At 43.4% G+C, this 19024-nt stretch overlaps 4 protein-coding genes across 8 annotated transcripts in view; 1 reads left to right on the top strand and 3 right to left on the bottom strand.

Moving 5' to 3' along the window:
• The window catches only part of LOC132263363 (protein sidekick), a 28534-nt gene extending 15272 nt beyond the window's left edge, over positions 1-13262 (bottom strand). For all 5 annotated transcript variants that reach the window (XM_059763090.1, XM_059763091.1, XM_059763092.1 and 2 more), the window contains exon 1: positions 12694-13262. In XM_059763090.1, the coding sequence (XP_059619073.1) occupies positions 12694-12763 (70 nt within the window). In that variant the 5' untranslated portion in view covers positions 12764-13262. The remainder of the gene's footprint in view (positions 1-12693) is intronic.
• Positions 13263-13284: 22 nt separating this feature from the next.
• LOC132263374 (small ribosomal subunit protein uS8A) lies at positions 13285-14308 on the bottom strand. The gene is made up of 3 exons (XM_059763110.1): positions 14231-14308; positions 13527-13833; positions 13285-13446 (listed from the first exon to the last, which is right to left on the bottom strand). Exons 2-3 carry the CDS (start codon positions 13823-13825, stop codon positions 13353-13355), a joined length of 393 nt encoding a protein of 130 aa, XP_059619093.1. The 5' UTR covers positions 13826-13833; positions 14231-14308; the 3' UTR covers positions 13285-13352.
• A 34-nt stretch (positions 14309-14342) lies between these two features.
• Positions 14343-15352, top strand: LOC132263373 (mediator of RNA polymerase II transcription subunit 8). Its single transcript, XM_059763108.1, has 2 exons — positions 14343-14593; positions 14650-15352. The coding sequence occupies exons 1-2, from the start codon at positions 14429-14431 to the stop codon at positions 15256-15258; spliced, it is 774 nt and encodes a 257-aa protein (XP_059619091.1). The 5' UTR covers positions 14343-14428; the 3' UTR covers positions 15259-15352.
• Positions 15353-15498: 146 nt separating this feature from the next.
• LOC132263372 (malate dehydrogenase, cytoplasmic) lies at positions 15499-17065 on the bottom strand. Its single transcript, XM_059763107.1, has 2 exons — positions 16803-17065; positions 15499-16654 (listed from the first exon to the last, which is right to left on the bottom strand). Exons 1-2 carry the CDS (start codon positions 16803-16805, stop codon positions 15668-15670), a joined length of 990 nt encoding a protein of 329 aa, XP_059619090.1. The 5' UTR covers positions 16806-17065; the 3' UTR covers positions 15499-15667.
• Between the last annotated feature and the right edge of the window lie 1959 nt (positions 17066-19024).

The raw sequence follows: 19024 nt of genomic DNA, 5'->3' as shown, positions 1-19024 counted from the left end.
AGATTTTTAGGCTTTCTGTGCATATGCAAGAGAGTTGCGACACCGAAGAAAGGAGGAAAAAAACAGAGGCTGGCGTTATCGCAATACATTATGTTAATTGCATTGTAATTTTAACATCACCAGTCTGGCCCCAGCATCCAGCCAATCTGGATCATCGCACAGCGCACAGTCTGAGAAGGGAAAGGCACAGATGGAAAGATGAGAAGACGTCTCACGTGCACGGATTTGGTGTATCAAATTTCAAATCAATTCTTATGCACATCAGATTTCGCATCGCTTATATGACTTGGTGGTGGATGGAAGAGAACATATAACAACCCTATGCAGATGATATTTGAGCGAATCAGCCATAAAATGCCTGAGTAAAAACCGCATAAAAGTGTGCATCATGTCCTTCTATATCGACAGTTTTGGGCTGTAAATTGCGTTGCAGGACAAACTGAGACATCTTTACAAATGGTTTGCAGTGTTATTTCCAGCACGAAACTGTACCGCATGTGGAAGGGAAGCCTGTTGGCTGTTGTGGAGGCAGAAGAGGCCCGAAAAAAGCCATGTGTGTCTCTGCATTTTCTGCTTACTGTGTGTTATTTTTTATCCCAAACTGGTTGGGATGCAGCGCCTCAGAAGGCACCCAAAGGGCGCACTCGACACCAGACGGATGTGGTTCACAAGACTTTCCATCATCAACTCACACAGCTGTCCGTCTACCATTTCACGCGACAGGCCAACATCGACCTTTTTCCTTACCCGAAAAAACACACTCATTTCCACGGAGAATTTCCCACAGACAAATTACTCTGCCAATCCCACAATTTGTTCTCCCATCATCAAAGATTTTTTTTTTTTATGAACTGCGTGAGTGAAATGCAGGATTGAATATTATTGTATAAAATGCCAAAATAGACAAGTCTGGAAGTCATTCTTCTTCCTCACACACTCGATATTTATAGAAGAAAAAGAAACCTTTCTTCTCTCTTTCTCTCTGTTTAGAGAATTGGGCGTTTTGGGGAGTTGAAAATTTGATCCAAAGTAAATGTTTCATGTACACACCATAACTTTCCTTCTTCTCGCGGCCCTCGCGCGCCTTCAACACGCACAATTTTCCATCTGCTGTAAACATATCACATCAACATTTTACAAACAATTCCCACTGGGGAAATTCAGAGAGGAGTCTCGCGAAGAAGGGGAGAAAATTCTCACCTAAATTATCCCACCATCAAAGGTTAAGAGATTTCGCGTCACAACGCACAACTTGATAAAAACAGGAAAATGGTAATTCAACGTGTCTCTCTGAGATATTTTCCTCAAGATTATCGTTGAAAATCTCTTCTCCCCTTCCCCAAATTTTGGATCATTTAACATTTGCGTGAGGGAAAATGACAGAAAACTCTTTCCTCTCTCTCTCTGAATTCAACACACATTGAAGCCGAGGCTGATGGACAATCGCATGAGGAACCATCAAATGCACACAGAATGAAGAAAACTCATTATCCATACCTTCTCTTTCACTCACTGTGCCTCTATTATAGCAATCATCGTGAAATATAATAATAGAAACAAGACAAAAAAGACCGTGTTTTCTTAGCCACAACGCACGAAAGCCCTAATTTGTCCCTTTTACAGCCATCGTCTCTCTTTTTCCCTTCATGACCGTCACATTTGAACGAGTACCGCCGCTGTGGACACCGGCGAAGCCCTACAATCGGACTTCTTGGTGAAATTAATTGAACATCTAAATATACATTACAAGTCTGTGCACTGTGTAATTATTCAATTTTAGTGCATTAAAAATAAGAGGCTAGAACCCATGTAAATTCGTATTATTACTACTTGACGGTAATTGTTTTGCCATGGAATTCGCGTGAGATTTTCAACCACGAGCAGTTCACCTTGGAATTCACCGCTCACAGCATAGCAGAAAGCATATCCTGTGCGGTCATCCAACTCCTTTTCTACACCACAACACAACACAACAGCTGACAAATTGACAGTGTATTTTCTGCTCAATTGAAAGTAGCTTCTTCTGGCCGAAATGCAACGCTTGAGAGTCATTTTAAATCCGCCTTTTCAGCTCATCTGGACAACGTTCATTTGCCATACATTTCATATATCCAGAGATTTAGTTTTGAAACTTCTCTGCCTCGTCACAGTGACATGATGAAGGCAAAAAAGACACCAAATCTCTCTCTAAACATCTGCCGAGGACAGAGAAAGAGCAAGAGCTTCTGGGACTGAGTCATAATGCACTGAGAGCTTTCCATCACCTGCAAACATCAATTTACGAGCCAAATAAAGTCTCGAGGAAATTCCCTTGAGATTGTGCCGCACATCCAACATTGATTAATAATCCAAAGTATGCTTAATAATGTCAAAATCTACGCAAACCCAGAGCATAAATATTAATTGAAAATTTACACATTGGAGAAAAGCCCTTCGCGCCATAGGTGACAAATTTCCAAAACCACCCCCGTGAAGAGCGAGCCAAGCAATTCGGCATTGCTCTGAACTGCGTGGCAAGAAATTGGATTTTTACGTGACTGATTAACCCACTTCGGCCGCGATATTCATACACTTATTTCTAGACCAGTTGTAAAAGAAGTTGAGGCAGAAGGTAAGAAAAAAAACGCGACAATTCCTCCACTTTTTCTTCGATTGTGTGTGACATGAAAATAATTTCAAACTTGGTTCTTATATTGACCAAATATAGTCGTAAATAAAACTGTGTTTTTCATTATATGTAATTTCATATTTTGCACCCTTCTTGTTGAGGTGAAAATTTAATTTTCACTCGCGCGTTCAGTTTTTACGGCAAAGCCATAACATTATGACACACACACACTGGATGAGAACAAATTCTCTTAAGCATTTCTCCTCATCCGCGCGTCGTACTTAATAAAACGTGAATAATTTGATACCGCATTGAGGATATTTATTACCGGAAGTCTCTTTCTCCCTCCTTTTCGCATCCTCCAAACTAACACATGCGAATGCCAACTTTGTCGCTCTCTTTCCACTGTTTTTTGAAAGTGTGTAAAAGGATATTTCCGGCATCTTTTCTGGCAATGAGCATCAGAGAGAGAGAAGAGCTCATAAAGTGAGAAATTCTGCTAAACATTCACCCCGAATTTATTTCATTAAAAAGCCCACCGCACACGTTTCTGCAGCATCATCAACCGCACGAGGCAAAGAAGGACGCACAAATCCTCCCGATGGGAATTTCCAAAAAACTTCCACACTTCCTGGCACTCCAACATTTCCTCATTAGGCAACCCTTTTAGGCATTCCTGCACACACACGCCGTGCCGAAACATCATCCATCCATCCGCAATCCCACACGAAGGAGTTGTCAAGAGATTTGGCAGTCATATCAATTAGTATAACATTTCCCGGACACAAAGTAAAGGATAAAGGATGTCTAAATACAGCCTTTCCACATCTCACGTCACTCTCAGACACTCACAATGCAGTGATATTGAATATTGCCATAATTACTCAAACAGATGCAGAAATATCACAAGAAAATTATTGTATTACAACGCAGAAACCTCCATTTGATACATTTTCCTACATCTGCAGACCGCGTAACACACAAAAAATGTCATTAGAATAAAGAGAATCATCACACTTTTCTCATGCAAAGCATCCACTCTGTTGCATATTCGCATTCGCACAGCCTCTCTTTATTCAAAAATTATGCAAAAATGCATAGCGACAAAACCCTGCAATTCTAGCATCCTTCATTGTCTTGTAATTAATTGCGGTGCGACGATTAAAATGCTGTGAAATAGAAGAGAATCCATCTCTGCTGCTCATGACATAACAAAGGGAGACTCTGAAATATATTTATACGCGGTGAACGACTGTCGGGAATCAAGATAGCGATGGTCGAAAAAGAAGTCTGCGTGTGTGGGAAATTCTCTATTATTCACCTGCACCTGGAAATCGCATTTGACCATCTTCAACACGCCGCCGCCCAACAAGCGATGTCCAAAGCGCAATTCAACACTGAAGAGAAGGCAATTTTACATGCCAGTGGAAGGAGAAAAACGTGCATAATCATTTCACCCTAAAAGAAGTCATTACGCGGCAATTTGAGACATATTTTCGCTACCATGGAAAGAATTGTGTTCACTGTGAATAAATAATAGTGTGTTGGAGTCCATTAGGAAAATTCCAGGAAAATTCTGAAGCCACAATGTAAACTTTTCTCCTAAACAGGACATGAAAATAACATCGCGCCACGCGTCAATGCGACTATAAGAATAATAAAAATTCAAATCCCTTCACAGTTATTTGTCTTATTGATTTTCCGCAGAAATCATAAACAAGGGAGGGTTAAGAAACCCTATGAAAACGCATATCATTTTCACTCCTGATGAACTGATAAACCTTGTCTCATAACGCCAATTGGCCACTCTTTCTCAAAAGGGGGAACTGGAAAATCAGTGGCAATTCACATTGAATTAAGTCAATTTCCCTCCACCCAAAAACAAATTGCTCTTCCGCACCCACTTTTTTTTTTTACTCAATTACCCCACAGAGTTAAGGCTTGACACCACACATTATAACTCTCTTCTCAATTTAATTACATTTCACTTCCATATGAAAATTGTTTTTCTTTTATTACTCTTGCCAACTCCGACTAGAATCCTAACACAAATACGCGTCAATTCTGTTTAAGTCAAATAAACATTGCCGAATTAATGGCTTTACGTGACGTTTAATTACTAAACTCATGCGTCTAACATATGAACTTAATGTTTGATCATAAAGTGTTGCAATATACACTCTTTTTTCCTCTGCCCTCGCTCTTGTACACTTCATAATAATAATTCCTCTATCAATTGACCTCAAACTCTTCCATACAATTTTGTTAATTTGCTGAATTTCACAACATTTTTCCTTCTTGCCTCTCTCGCAATGCCAACTTTTTCCTACCATCTCGCGCTCGCGAAAGGGTTTCTCCAACTGGACAGATGGAGAATCTATTGCCAAGACAAAGTTCATTGTACTGCGCGAATCTCGTCTTGTGTGCGCCCATTGCAGAGATTCCTCTTCAACTTCACAATGTGGAAAAGAAGAATCTGCAGTGCACGGCATTCGACAATTTATTACACATTCGACATAAAAACCCACCATGTCAATATTTTCGTCAAATTGTAACCAAAAAGGTTTCACATAGCATTTCCTGGTAGTCGTTAGAAAGACATTAAAAACCATCCCAAACACTATTATAGACAGAGTTTGTGGTGGAAAAAAGACAGCTCAAAATGGGGAGGCAAAAACCACATAGAAATGGGTGAAATAAGTTCAACTTTTACCCTGACGGTTTTCCACTGAAATATAAGGGTTGGTTCATTGCAAACATTGCAAAGGATTAGTGGTTAGTTGTGCTTGATTAACAAGCCAGAAAAACCCAATTCCAAAGGTAAACCTTGGGATCAACACTGAATGTCGCTCAATTTCAATTGTAGCTTTTCCACTGAAAATCACTCCGTTTTCCCTCTATTAAATAATCCTTGATAAAATATAACTCAATATCCATAACCGCCACCCACACACTGGTTCTTTCCTCAGCTCTCCAGCCAATCGGGGACTAATAAGATTCGTGGTGAGAGTGTCAAGAACAGTGGACTAAATTTAATTTTGATGCAGGTCGTGAATAAATTCTCTCTGCTCTAATTTTCACTTCAACCGTGGGATTTGTTAGAAATCAATACAAAGGCCAATTTGGTGGGTTCCATCCGAAAGAGAGAGAGAAAGGTGGCGTAGAAGCAGAGACACAAGTACAGGTAAATTGGATTAGAAGAACATTTCCTTTGGCTGTGGCGACGTGATAGAAAATTTGATTTTCACACACTTCAATTCTTTTGCATTCAAAGCAAAGACAGAAAGAAAAAAACTTGAGATTCCATCAGACTGATAAATAAAAGTGAATTAGTCATTAAGTCACATTTTTTCGACCACTTCCACATGTTGTGATTCCCAGGAATATAATTAGAACCCTGCAGGTGAGCCTTCCAGACATTCTCTAGATGCAATTTAAGGCCTCTCGCGCTTATTTATTATGAAACATCTCTTTATCCAGCGCATTTTTTTGTGCCCCCACTCCGCCACAAATATGGTGTAATCATTCATTCCACACACAAGAACCAGTTTTCACGTGTATTTCAAATTTATTCACTGCGTCCGTGTTGAGATCACATGAACTCCACACGGCGCGGCTTGGATGATGGTAATCTCCACAGTCCATTCTTTGTTTGTGTTGTTATGCCACCTTTACATACATTCCACACAACAAAACTCCGGGAAATTTCAATCCAATTCCTCACCAGCGCGCGCTCAGCCACTTCAGTGAGTCAGGCAAAATGTGTGATCTCGTCATTTGACTCTCTTTTCCACGATCTTCACCCGGACAGAGATAAAAAGCATCCATTCCGGAGTGAGTCGAAAAGAGGTAAAAACTCTTCTTTCTAAGAACAGCCCAACATTCACCTTTAGCACCATAAAATAATATAGTGTGTGTCAGTCAAGAAGCTAAACGCTGTAATTCTGCTTGATATCACTTGATATGAAGATCAAGATTTCATACTATAGCTAATAGAAGAAAATACCTATTCTTGCTAAAAATCAAGAAATCAAGAAATTCATCAATATGCAAACCAAGAAATCGAATTAATTCAATTGGAAGAGCAAGATTTCATGAATTCAACAAAAATTCTTCTTATGCCAAATTGTGTCCTTGCTAAAAACCAAGAAATCAAGATTGTCATCTAAGACATCAACCACAAAAAGTGTATTTTCATAAATTTGCAGGAAGAAACACCTCGACTGAACCACCGCGCATTTCGCGAATGGCCACCAACACAGCCTCACCTGTGCTTGTGGTCAGGCCGTTTAACATCTTAGCTCACATGATGGAGTTAATGCATGAGTAATTCATAAAAAATGCATCAGAGCAGCCTGAAGAGAGTGAATGAGATGCGAAGAGGTTTATTCACTCGGCAACAAAGGAATTTAGACTAAATCTACATAAAAAGACACGCTGAAAATCTTAATTATTCCCTTAGAAGTGAGGAAAAAAGAAGCTGAACGAAATGTGAGACATGTTTTTCCATCTCTCTATTTTTTTTCCGCGCCCGACAAAAGGCGCGTCTTTTGAGAAGAGTATTAATTTGCAAAAACCTTAAAATGAACAACACATTCTTTGTTAGAAGATCATTATTCTGGTGTGATTCAGATGATGTTCAAGCACTTTTTTTTCACTCTGTCTTCACAATTAAAGACGACAAATACAAGATTGAGGAGGAAATCAACTTTATCTCAATCGATAGAAAAAACATTCTCTCATCGCAGTGAAACAACACTGAAGAGTGTCTTAAAGACCATCGCGACGAGAGTGAGAGAAAGAGAAGAAGAACCGGAACAATGGAATGCCGGCCACAAATCCCTACAATGATACAAAGTGAAGAAGCCCAGCAACAGAATCTTCGAGTGAATGTCTTTTATGCAATGTTGTTTCACTCTTCTTCACTTTATCTCTTCGTGGCTTCTCTTCTCATCCATGCCCCATCATTGGGACAAAATGCATGAGACAAAAGAACTCAATGACACCACAAGACAGCGAATGACAGCGAAATTACCATGTGAACATTTTCGCCATCCCACCAAAAAGCACCCACAATTCAATCGCACTCTCTCACTGTGTCTTCAAATGCACTCGAAGCCCAGAGACAATTCGACCCATTGAGAGGTCGTTAGAGTGAAAAATAGAGGACTTGTGTGTGAAATTGGCTGTTAATTTGATAAATACTCCACCGAGTAGCCCTTAAATTACTCTGGCAATGCTATGAATAGACATTTTAAAGGGAGAAATCATTACTTCAAGCCCACACGACACTCCCAAATATGTTCCTCTTGACATTCTGACAAGGGCAACTCACAAATTACACCACAAAATCCTCCTCTGCATCTTCTTCTGTCTTACCAAAATTCACAGGAAATTTAATTTCTTCCCATCGCTTCCAAAACACTGTTAATAGATTTATGATTTTTCCGTTTTTCGGTCATCATTTCGATGGTTTTCTTCTTCCATTGCATTTTGCTCGCGTGACTTTGCCAAACAATGATTCAGTGCAGTGAATTTGTGACACTGGAAGCCACAAGTGAAAAAAAACACACAATTATTCTCTAACCCAGATATCAACGTGACTTCTTGGAAGACTAAAACATTCTTCCGGCAACTAAAAAGTGCCACACTTCTTCCAATCGTCCCCACATCTGCAGTAAACGGTATTGAGTTGAGGTCTAAGATTGGAATTCTTCACAGAACATCAAATGCACGTTCTGTCCAATAAGTCATAAGATCGACAGGGATTCTGAGGCTCAGCGTGAACCATTAAATTGCCAAAGATATGACCAATAAATGTGAATCAGAGATGCGCTCGACTTGGAACTTAATTAAAATTATCTCCACCAAAAACGCACCGAAAGGAAGTCATTATCGAAAATGGTTCTGCTGTGGAAATCTCACCACAGAACGGATAATCTGCATTGATATTGACTTAATCCGCACGGCAAATGAACAACGAGATAATAGAGTGATAAGACAAGTGCAAATGTGAGTCAGAATTCACAGAATTCTCAAATTGGACGTCGTTAGTTTTGAAATTACAGTGAAAAATCCCATGCAATCCTTACAAAGGTACCAATTAATATTTATACATTTCTTTATTGCCACTTCCAATTGCGTGTCAGTTGAGAAGAAAACGTTGTGTGACGAAACCATATTCGTTATATGCAAATTGCATTTATTAACCCATCAATTCTTCCTTCGCACGGAAGCCGCGCACACTTGTAAGCTCCGCCCACTGACCATAAACATTGTCTCCCATCTGAAATTGATGAATCTCCAAAAATGAATCATTTTCCTTGGTCACTAATGGGTTAAATAGAACTAAAAGGATCGTTTCTTCAATCACCCATTAAGTTTCATTCCATTTCTCCCCATTTTCAGTGCAAAAGAACCCATTTCTATGACTTATTGTCGACTGATTAACACCCACACAACCACAATCCAACCTTCTGGAAGCGCGGAAACAAAGCGCGGTGACTTGTTAGGAAAAACGTTTCGTGTTACAGAACTCCAAAGTCTGTGTCTCATTCACTTTTACAGCCATCATATTAACCATTCTTGCACTGATCCACAGAGATTCCAACACTCGAAGGTACAAAAGAGACTCAGCAGGACGCTTGGCTGTCGATGGGACACAACTTGAGAATAAATTTACACAATTCTACAGTTAAAACCTTAAAAATCCATTAAGGAGAGCGCGAAGTCTCTTCCCTTTTCTTCCCTATTTCTCTCTGTCACTCGAGTGTGTCTCTGTAGGAAATATGAGTGTGAAAAAAAAGAGTAAAATATCCACTTTCTATGCCATCGTCAAGACGCAGACATCAATGGCAAAAGGGAGAATTTTCTAATTTTAACACTCTAAACGCGTCGCGCCCTCAGTCGTTTCCATTCTCCTGCACTTCTTCTTCTTTTGATGACGCTTCATATGCGAACGCGCGCCTTTCATCAAAGTCAGGACATAAGCCTCATTGAATTTATTCTCGTTACACTCTTCAGCCGACATTCAACACACAATCCACAATCTCTAGGGAGCTAATTTTACTCTTTTCTCTCCATCCTGCAAATTCGCAACACACATTTGCAAATTGTACAAAAATAGCCATAAGAGATTTGTGTGGCTGAGAAGAAGACCTGAAAATTCACTGTGTCTTCTTCTAAACAGTTCGCGAGATTCGCGCGTTGGTGGGAAAAATGCTGGAAAAGAATGTAAACAGGAAATTCAATTTTAGTCTCACATCTTTTCGGATCACCTTTTCTTCTTCTCAGGGATGATTTCATTCATTCTTCTTCTCTTTATCTTCTCACGGGAATTGTCAATTTTAGCAAAACTTTTCGAATTAACCACCTTTTCCCTCTCTCTCTTGCTCTCTTCAAAGACACATTCATAAAAAGGACATTCTTCTCGTCCCGATGGAATATTTCACAGAAATTTTTACCTGAAGTCTGAAAGGCAATATTTCTCGCAAACACCACTTTTTTTTCTCCTCCTTTGCCACTCTCTTTCGGCTCAGCCTTTTATACACCCTTGAGACGATGGGAAACTGACAGACAAAATCCCAAAGCAAGGGCCGTAGAATTACATAAAAATACGTCTCATTTTCAATTTCAATTAACAACATGCAATTCACAAAATATTGCAACCACAATTCAATCGTGTTCGCTTTTCCATGGAGAAACACCGTCGTCCCTTCCACCCAAAATTCATTGACTTTTTTCTGTGCTCCAACTTCTTGGCATTTTGGCATGGCGAGAGAGAAAGAGAAAACGGAATTGAGGCCATTGCCATGTGAGTTCGGAGAACGAGGAACTTATTTGCATTCTCTATCACTGGACGGAATTATTTAGCCACTTTATCTTCAGTCTATAAAGACTTTTGCGAAATACGCCGAGTTAAGGCATTTTGATAAGGAAATTTTCAATTCACATTTGCACTTGGGAAATATTATATTTTGTACGTGAAATTGCTCAATCGACAGATTGAATTCAGGAACTCACAGAAGTAAAAAACAATTGTAAAGCCTAAAATGAATGAATTTTCAAGCGCAAACATGAGAAATATTTGCAGTAAATTCTTTATATCGCAGATTAAAGCTCTTTAACACTGTTTTAGTGAGAAAATCTAAGTTAAGCTTAACATTCATGTGTTTTACTTGGAATTTCTCCAGAAATTTCCGGAAAAGAAGTAAAAAACGCTTAAAATTCTGAGTTCTAATTGCAAAATTTGGCTAATTTCGAGCTTATTAGAAAACTCTTGCGAAATTCTTCAAGACTTTTGAGTAATTGAAGGGAAAGAAAATGCTTTTCAGCTCTCAATGCACGTGATTTTATAACATTTTCCACTGTCTAATTACATATCAATTAAGGCTTTCCAAAAACCCCTTCTTTTTCGCACAAAAAAAGGCAAGTGTAACAAGAAATTCTGTTGTTATACAAATATAAATAATAGTCTTCCCACTCGCGAAGCCAGAGCGAGACAGAGTGGAAAAGTGCGCAACTACAAAACATTACATGACTTCATTTGCTGGGCTTTTGCTGCTTAATTTGGCCATAATTCACTCGTGTGTGAAGTATTTACAATCATTCTTCACTAATTGGTGAATTTGCGAAATAATCATCGGACGCAAATTAGGAAAAAGGTCTCAACTTGAATCCAATACAATCAATCAATCACTATTTTTTATCATTCTAAGCAATTGTGGTCAACTTCCGATTTGGCTGTTGTGCAAAAGAGGAAAAAACAGAGTTTTGGCAAGAAGTGCATTAATCCAGGTGGGAAGACTTGTCTGTCTCTAATGCTTTCAAGACACGTTCAATTGATAATTTTTCGTGTACAACATTCCATTGAAAACACAACGTGCTTTCTGGGAAGAATAAAACGCTGAGACTCTCATTTAAATTCTATCAATTCGCCTCAAGTTCTGGCCATAAAGACGCGAAGACGCAACACTTGATGAATGGCGAGAAGTGAATGAAAAATACTTTCTGGGAGTTCTTTAATCGATGACGGTTACAAAACGCATTCAGCCAAAAACTTCACCGCTCTGCGCGCCTTTTAAACGGAACATGTTTTGCTGTTTTGTTGGGCTGTTCTTTAAAGAGGGGAAGTCGCGACATGCGAAGGGTGGCTTTTAAAAGGTTGGGAAACTCGTCCGGAAGCCAGGTGCAGAGATGGTAATTTTCGGGGCCCGAGCAGAAACCGTTACGAAACCCTGTTTATCACTCGCTCTTATCACTCTTATCATCGTGCGCGGTGGACAAATTTTACGCTGCAATCAGAGCGCGGAAAAACAGCGACAGCGCGTCATTAAAGTGGGTTTTGAGAAGTGAGTCAAGAGTCGTGTTGAAAGTTCTGACCATTTGCAAAGTGCCTCAATATTTCAGGAATCACAACTTGTTTTGCTTTCTCTGCATGAATTTAATGCCGATCAAATTGCGCTGGAGTTGAGAGGCGGCTGTGAATGTGTTTTGTATAACATTTCGCAGAATTTGTACACAAACATGAAGAATATTGTGGCTATGAATTTTCATTTTAGCTTCAATGTTTAATGCGTGAAAGTTTCATTCGACGTGTGCCTCGAAAAGTAGCAAAACTCAAAATCGTCATTCATTCAATTCTAATTTACAAATTTAATTTAATTTAATATAAGTTTTAAACTAATTTAACATATTTTTAACACTCCTTGTTTGACTGGGAATCGCGACAATGCGACCGAAATCTATTGGTAAACAATTGGAATATTTTCCGCTGAATTCCAACCCTGAATATCTAGGCTCCGATGAGACCTAGACCCTAGACTTTGGGTTCATGGAAAGTTCAAGCTTAAGTCTTCAATATTTCCTGACATTTGAGCTCTTTTGCCTCGGAAAAGAGCGTGAGAATTTGAGGACTTTGTAACACATTTTCTAATCCTTCTGCTGCAGCGCGAAGAGCGAGTTTGTCGCTTCTTCGGCTCGCCGGCGAGTTCATTCGACTCTCTTGGGCAGCAGCGTTCTGCAGGTCTTTTTCTTGGGCGCTGCGAAAGGTCGCGAAGAGAGAAAAAGAGGCAAAGAAGACTCACCAGCGCTCGCCAGCGCCAAGAGGCAGAAGAGCACGAAGGTGAGCAGTTGAGATCTCTCGCTCTCCTCCATCTTGTGGTCGCCGTTCGCCCTTCTTCTGGCCACCGCGTGACCCGCAGTCTCTGGATGTCACACTTCACTGGCACTCCGGCGCACTATCCATTGCACGGTGTGATCACGAGAGGAAATGCACGCACACTTTGGCAGGTTTTACACACGCTCGCAACACCTGTGGATTCTCCGCCTTGTGCAAGAAGTCGCGCGCACTTCTCGCCCACTTTTCACCACTTTCCTCACTCACGCGAGCCACTGAATCTTCACGAGGGCATTCAGGGTGCTCCCGAGCACCATTATTGCACTGATCGAGGGTGGAAAATGCCAGGAAAATTGAGGGTAAATTGCTCACGCAGCGCAACAACACGTCTTCACTCTGCGAGATCTTGCGGCAAACTGACGAGGCGCGCCGACGTCAGCCGAAATGCGCGAATGCAGTTATACCCGCTGTTATACAACCGACCGTTGAAGCATTCAACATTCCTGTGAGCTGTGAGTTTTGAAAGACAACGGAGAAAATGCATGAAAAAGGAAAATACTTTTCCGGGGAAGCACGAAGCAATATTTATTGTATCACCGCGTACAATCCATTCTCCGTGCTAGCAAATTAGAAGAAGAAGCCCAGAATCTTCCCTCCGAGATGTTTCCTTCTGGCCTCTTCGTGATCCATAATTCCTCCGCTCGTCGTCAGCACGACGTACCTGAAAGAGACCCACGGAAGACGCTCAGTCACATGCCACAACGCTCTCTCCTTTGGAGGAGGCGCCAAAAGGACACTCACCCGAACTGTCTGGAGGGCAGCAGAGCGTTTGTCCAGTTCTCAATGTCGCGAATCGGCACGTCGAAGCGTGGCGAAATCACGCCGCACTTGTTGAGGCGCCCCGTGAGATTTACCACGATCTTCCCGGATCGGTGGTCGTCCACAATCTCGAATTCGCCAATGTAGCCGTGCTTCATCATCACTGTGAGGAATTTGATGATGACTTTGGAGCACGGCCGGATCAGCACTTGGCGCTTGCCGCGCTTCTCGGCGTTGTTTATGCACTTCAGGGCATCAGCCAACACATTCATTCGCACCATTGTGGCAGCTGTAGACGCCGGAGAGCGTGAAAAGAGAGAAAATGCTGGAATTAGTCCCATTCTTGGGGGCTCCGGAAGATCAACAAACAGAATGAGGTTAGGAGACTTCTCCAGCAGATTTTGCCGTGAAATTGTTCATTTTCTCCATCGCACTGTCCGCATTTCCCTTCAGAGATGTGCAATGTTCATGATTTACGGTATTTCGCAGAGAAATAAGCTGTATTTAAGAGGAAAACACCTGCAGAAGTCCCAACACGACCACAACAAATCTGACAGGACATTCAATCTCATCTCTCAACTATATTTTTCCTCCGGGAAACACGCCTTCTACATCAATCGATGCAGAACACTTTTCTGAACAATTTCACGACAATTTCAGCTGTCTGAAGAGTGTATTTTCCTCACCGTTTTGTGAAAACTCCGGGGACAATCCACGTTTTCTCACAGAACTCAAAGAAAGAAAGATGGTGGCCGGAAATTCCAGTGACAACCTTCCAATGGAAGTGTTGCCCGATCTGAAAGTCACTCCAACCTCACTTTTCGCTGTTGGTAAACAAATTGAGGACGTCCTGTGATTCCTGTGGTTTTGTGGAGTTTCTGGCCATGTCCCGGGAGGAGAAGCAACTGGAGGCACTGCTGGATGCTGTGCTGAATCGCCTGAATGACCTAAAGTTGTCCATTGGGGCGATGATACAGAAAATCGAGACAGAATATGAGACAATCAATTGGCCGACTTTCCTGGACAATTTCGCTCTCATTTCCAGTCATGTAAGTCGATTTTCTGGTCGAGAGGCATCTCTTCATGATCTCCTGGTGTGTTTCAGCTCACTGGCTTGTCCAAGATCATCGCCACGGAGATGGGCGCTCCACTGAGGAATCTCACGGTTCTTCCTCTGCTGCTGTCGCCGGAGCGCGACGAGGCGCTGTGGCAGCTCACGGAGGGCCGCATCCCGGTGTTCTCGCACGACATGGTGCCCGACTATCTGCGCACGAAGCCCGAGCCGACGGCGGAGCAGAAGATGATGGCGCACGAGCAGAAGGCGAACAACCTGACGCCGGAGACGGCGGCCAAGCAGGTGGCGCAGTACCAGAAGATCGTGTCTCACGTGTTCGACATGGTGAGCAAGGCGCGCGAGGAGTGGGAGTCCGACTCCTCGGCCCGCTCTGGCGTGCAGCAGACCAGCAGCATGGCGGACACGCACGCTCTGGTGGCGGCCGTCGGGATGGGCAAGAATCTCAAGGTGAACATCCCGCCGGGCGTGGGTCCCAACGGCCCGGGAGGGCCGCCAGGCATGGTGCCGCACGCCATCCGCCCGCCGGCGGCCATGGCGGCCGTCAGCCCCTCGGGAGGCGTCGGACAGATGGGCAAAGCGCCGTCCGCGATCAAGACCAACATCAAATCCGCGAATCAAATTCATCCCTACGGAAGATAAGTCCTGCGATAGTCGTAAGAAATCACCGCTTTCCCTTAATTTTATTGTAAGATTGTGAAAGAGATGAGGAAGTAAAGAAATTGTCCCTTTTTAACACTGATTCTAGTGAGTTTTGCTGGGAGTTCAGAAGATGCGGTGATTGATGTGCAAAATGACCCTTGATTCGACCTCAGATGATGGTTTTATTAGCTTCTGTTTCACTGATAAGATGCTCTTGTTGCGAAGAGTGACAAAAATACGTGGTTTCCAGAGTCTATATTTCCTCTTTCTTAGAAAACAAACACCAAAGCTTCCAAAAGAATGTTTTTTTATAACGTGATTATGGATATTCCGCAACCCTAAACGAAGTCGAGGCAGTTCAACTGCGCCACCGCGTGGCGGCGGTTCAGAGCTTGCTGGGGCTGTCTAGTCAATCCGCGGCGCACACGATCACGGCCTCCGCCTTCTCCTCCTCCAGCTCCTTGGCCGTGACGGCCAGCTTCTCCTTGCCGAACGCGTCCACGTTCAGGCCCTGCACGATGCGCCACTGGCCGTTCTTCACCTCGCACGGGAACGAGAAGATCACGTCCTTGGGCGCGCCGTAGCTGCCGTCGGACAGGACGCCCATGGACACGAAGTCGCCGGGCGGCGTGCCGTGCCACCAGTCGCGCATGTGGTCGCACGCCGCGTTGGCGGCGCTCATGGCGGAGCTCATCTTGCGCGCGCTGATCACGGCGGCGCCGCGCTTCTGCACCGTGGCCACGAAGTCGCCCTGCAGGAAGGCGTCGTCGCCCACGGCGGCGAAGGCGTCCTTGCCGGCCACCGTGGCGTTGCGCGCGTCCGGGAACTGCGTGGAGGAGTGATTGCCCCAGATCACCACGTTGCGCACCTGCTCGATCGGCACGCCGCACTTGGCGGCGATCTGGGCGCGCGCGCGGTTCTGGTCCAGGCGCGTCATGGCCGTGAAGTTCTCGCGCGGGATGCTGGGCGCGAAGTGGGAGCAGATGAAGGCGTTCGTGTTGGCCGGATTGCCCACAACCAGCACCTTCACGTCCTTGCGCGCGTGCTGATCGAGCGCGGCGCCCTGCACCTTGAAGATCTTCACATTGGCGGCGAGCAGATCCTTGCGCTCCATGCCCTCCTTGCGCGGCATGGCGCCGACCAGGAAGGCCGCCGCCACGTCCTTAAACGCCTCCGCCGGGTCCGCCGTGGGCACGACCTTCACCAGCAGCGGCAGCGCGCAGTCCTCCAGCTCCATCACCACGCCGCCCAGGACGCCCATCATGGGCGGGATGTCGAGCAGGTGCAGGATGAGCTTCTGCTGGCGCCCGAACACGTCCCCCTTGGCGATCATGTGCAGCAGCGAGTAGGCGATCTGGCCGGCGGCGCCGGTCACCACCACGCGAATTGGTTCGGCCTGGAATCCAGAAGGCGACAAGGTCAAATGAATGTTAAGCCCGCCGAGCGCGTCGGGAATGCGACCCGCGGGATTCCGCCCACTTGGCACGCTCGCGGCGCCTCAAAATAGACCGGGAAGGCGCTTTCCCGGCTGTTGCGTAACTCACCATGTCTTTCTGTGGCGGAGAAGAGTTGCGGGCGAGTCCAAGAAGCGAGCAACGGAGTATAATTGAGGCGAGATGTGATGGATGAAATCCGGGGAGAAGACAGACGTCCAACTGGAAGACTGGAGCCGATTCAGGGCGAAAGTGGGGCGATTGGAAGGTAAACTATGGGAAAGTGTCATCATTGGAAGTCGAACAAATTGAAATTCAACCGATTTAACCCTTCAACGGTGACCCTAGAAATTGCAGTTCAGGAAATTGAACAATAAAAGCCTAATTAATAAATAAGTAGAGAAAAATATTTTCTTCTCATTTGCAGTATTTTGTGGTGTGGAAGTGAAGTTCTTCTGGGGTAAAAAATAGAAAAATTGTCATCTTTGGAAGTTCGCATGCCGAGAATTCCAAATGTCAAGATAACACATTTTATTGCTTCTCAGAAGTCTTCTTTCAAGTGCAATTTCACAATATTACAGGCAAGACAGTGTGATTTTCTTTCTCCTAAGTGATTTACAATAAACCTTAAGTTATTCTTCAGTAAGATTAATTTTTTGTTTTCTGTTTAACTCTCGATTTAACCCTGGATTTAACCTCTTCGACAGACACAAACATGAGTAGCATTTTGGGCTGTGAATACCAGTCGGAAGTCACTGCTGACCACGGATTTGAGTTCCAGGACGAGCTGCTGCTGCACTTGTGCCTCAGGATGACGGAATTGAACGTCGAGAGCTTCTCAGTTGGCCTGGAAGTCAAGGAGTTCCCCAAGTTCGACGATGTCGTTGTGGAATTCGTGCTCTCCGGCAACAGAAAGTGTCTGATCTTCATTCAAACTAAGCATATAATTGAGCAGACCAGGAAGATCTTCCCTGAACACCTCTGCAGCATTGGCGAGTGTGTTAAAAGCTCGAGGGATTTGTGGAAGAATTTCAATCTCCAGAAGTACATAAAAGCCGTGATGAACGAGAGTTTTCAGGACAAATTGCACTCTGCTGAGGATTATCAGCTGCGATACATCATCCTGACCAATCTGGCGTTCGTGAACGACAAGGAGTCAACAGATGAAGAGAATAATGACCTCGAGGGACTCTTTGAGAGACTGACAAACAGAGGAGCGCAAATTCTCCGATTCAACAGCAAATGCAGAGAAGAAATCCAGGCGATAATCGATAATATAACCGGCGATTCGAAGGAAAAACAACAAAAGCTCACTGATATGGGATTAGATTACTTTCTGGATCGCCTGCGACTTGTCGTGCGATCACCGAACTTGAGCAATTTGGCAGAAATCAATGATAAGATTCTCTGCAAGAGCTTCAAAGTGTTCAATCGAGAGTCTTTTGCAAAAGTCTTCCGGAAGAACTTGATCGAATTCACTGCCATCGACAAGTCGAAGCGTCGCAGGACTCTCGATAAGACTAATTTACAGAGGATAATCTCCCGATCAGTTGTGGAAGTTGACTTTCCCACCATTAGCAAGTCGTTTATTGATGAATTGCCGAATTGGATTCACTTTCGAGTGCCCGTGATGAAGAATCTTCAAGCTGTCTTGATGAAGTGCAATAAGATTTGCAACAAAATAGGCCAAATATTGGTGCTACTAAAGGTTTATGAAGCTCTCAAGTTGACTAATCCGAATGTTCTTGTGATTCCTCACTCGAAAATCACTGAAATACACATTGAAGCTCTCAAAATGTACGGCAAAAATATTATTCTCTATCTTGACGACGATGGGAAAGAGTTTCCAGCGGAGATAAGTGAGAATGCGAACGTCTTCTTCATCGGAAAGGATCTTGAGCTCAAGCTGCGCTATCGATATGATGAATTGACGGAAAAGTGCAGAAATAGATTAATGCAAATTCAGTTGCAAGGAGTGAAAATTAAGATTCCTTACGACGTTGCGTGGCAAGATGATCCGAATTACACGCTTTTGATTGACGAAGTGCTGACAAGATCGGTGAATAATCAAGACATTTCTCTGGGAAGGAATTTGCCTCGTGACAAGATTCCAGCATTTTATATTGAGAAATTTCCCTTCACATCAGCGCAATTGGATGAGTTGATCTCAGAGGATCGAAGACAGGTGAGATTGATGATCTGTCCGACTATTGTAATTGGAGGACCAGGATTTGGGAAATCCTGTGGCTTGCAGAGAGCCGCGATGTACTTGAAGGAGAAATTTCCCACTTATTGGATGGAATTCATTGACTTGAAGCTATTTTCCAAGGCGT

Source organism: Phlebotomus argentipes, unplaced genomic scaffold, assembly GCF_947086385.1.
Source record: "Phlebotomus argentipes unplaced genomic scaffold, Phlebotomus argentipes genome assembly contig_15, whole genome shotgun sequence".
Taxonomy (NCBI): Eukaryota; Metazoa; Arthropoda; class Insecta; order Diptera; family Psychodidae; genus Phlebotomus; species Phlebotomus argentipes.
The sequence above is the reverse complement of the archived record's forward strand: the minus strand, read 5'-3'. Positions and strand labels throughout refer to the sequence as shown.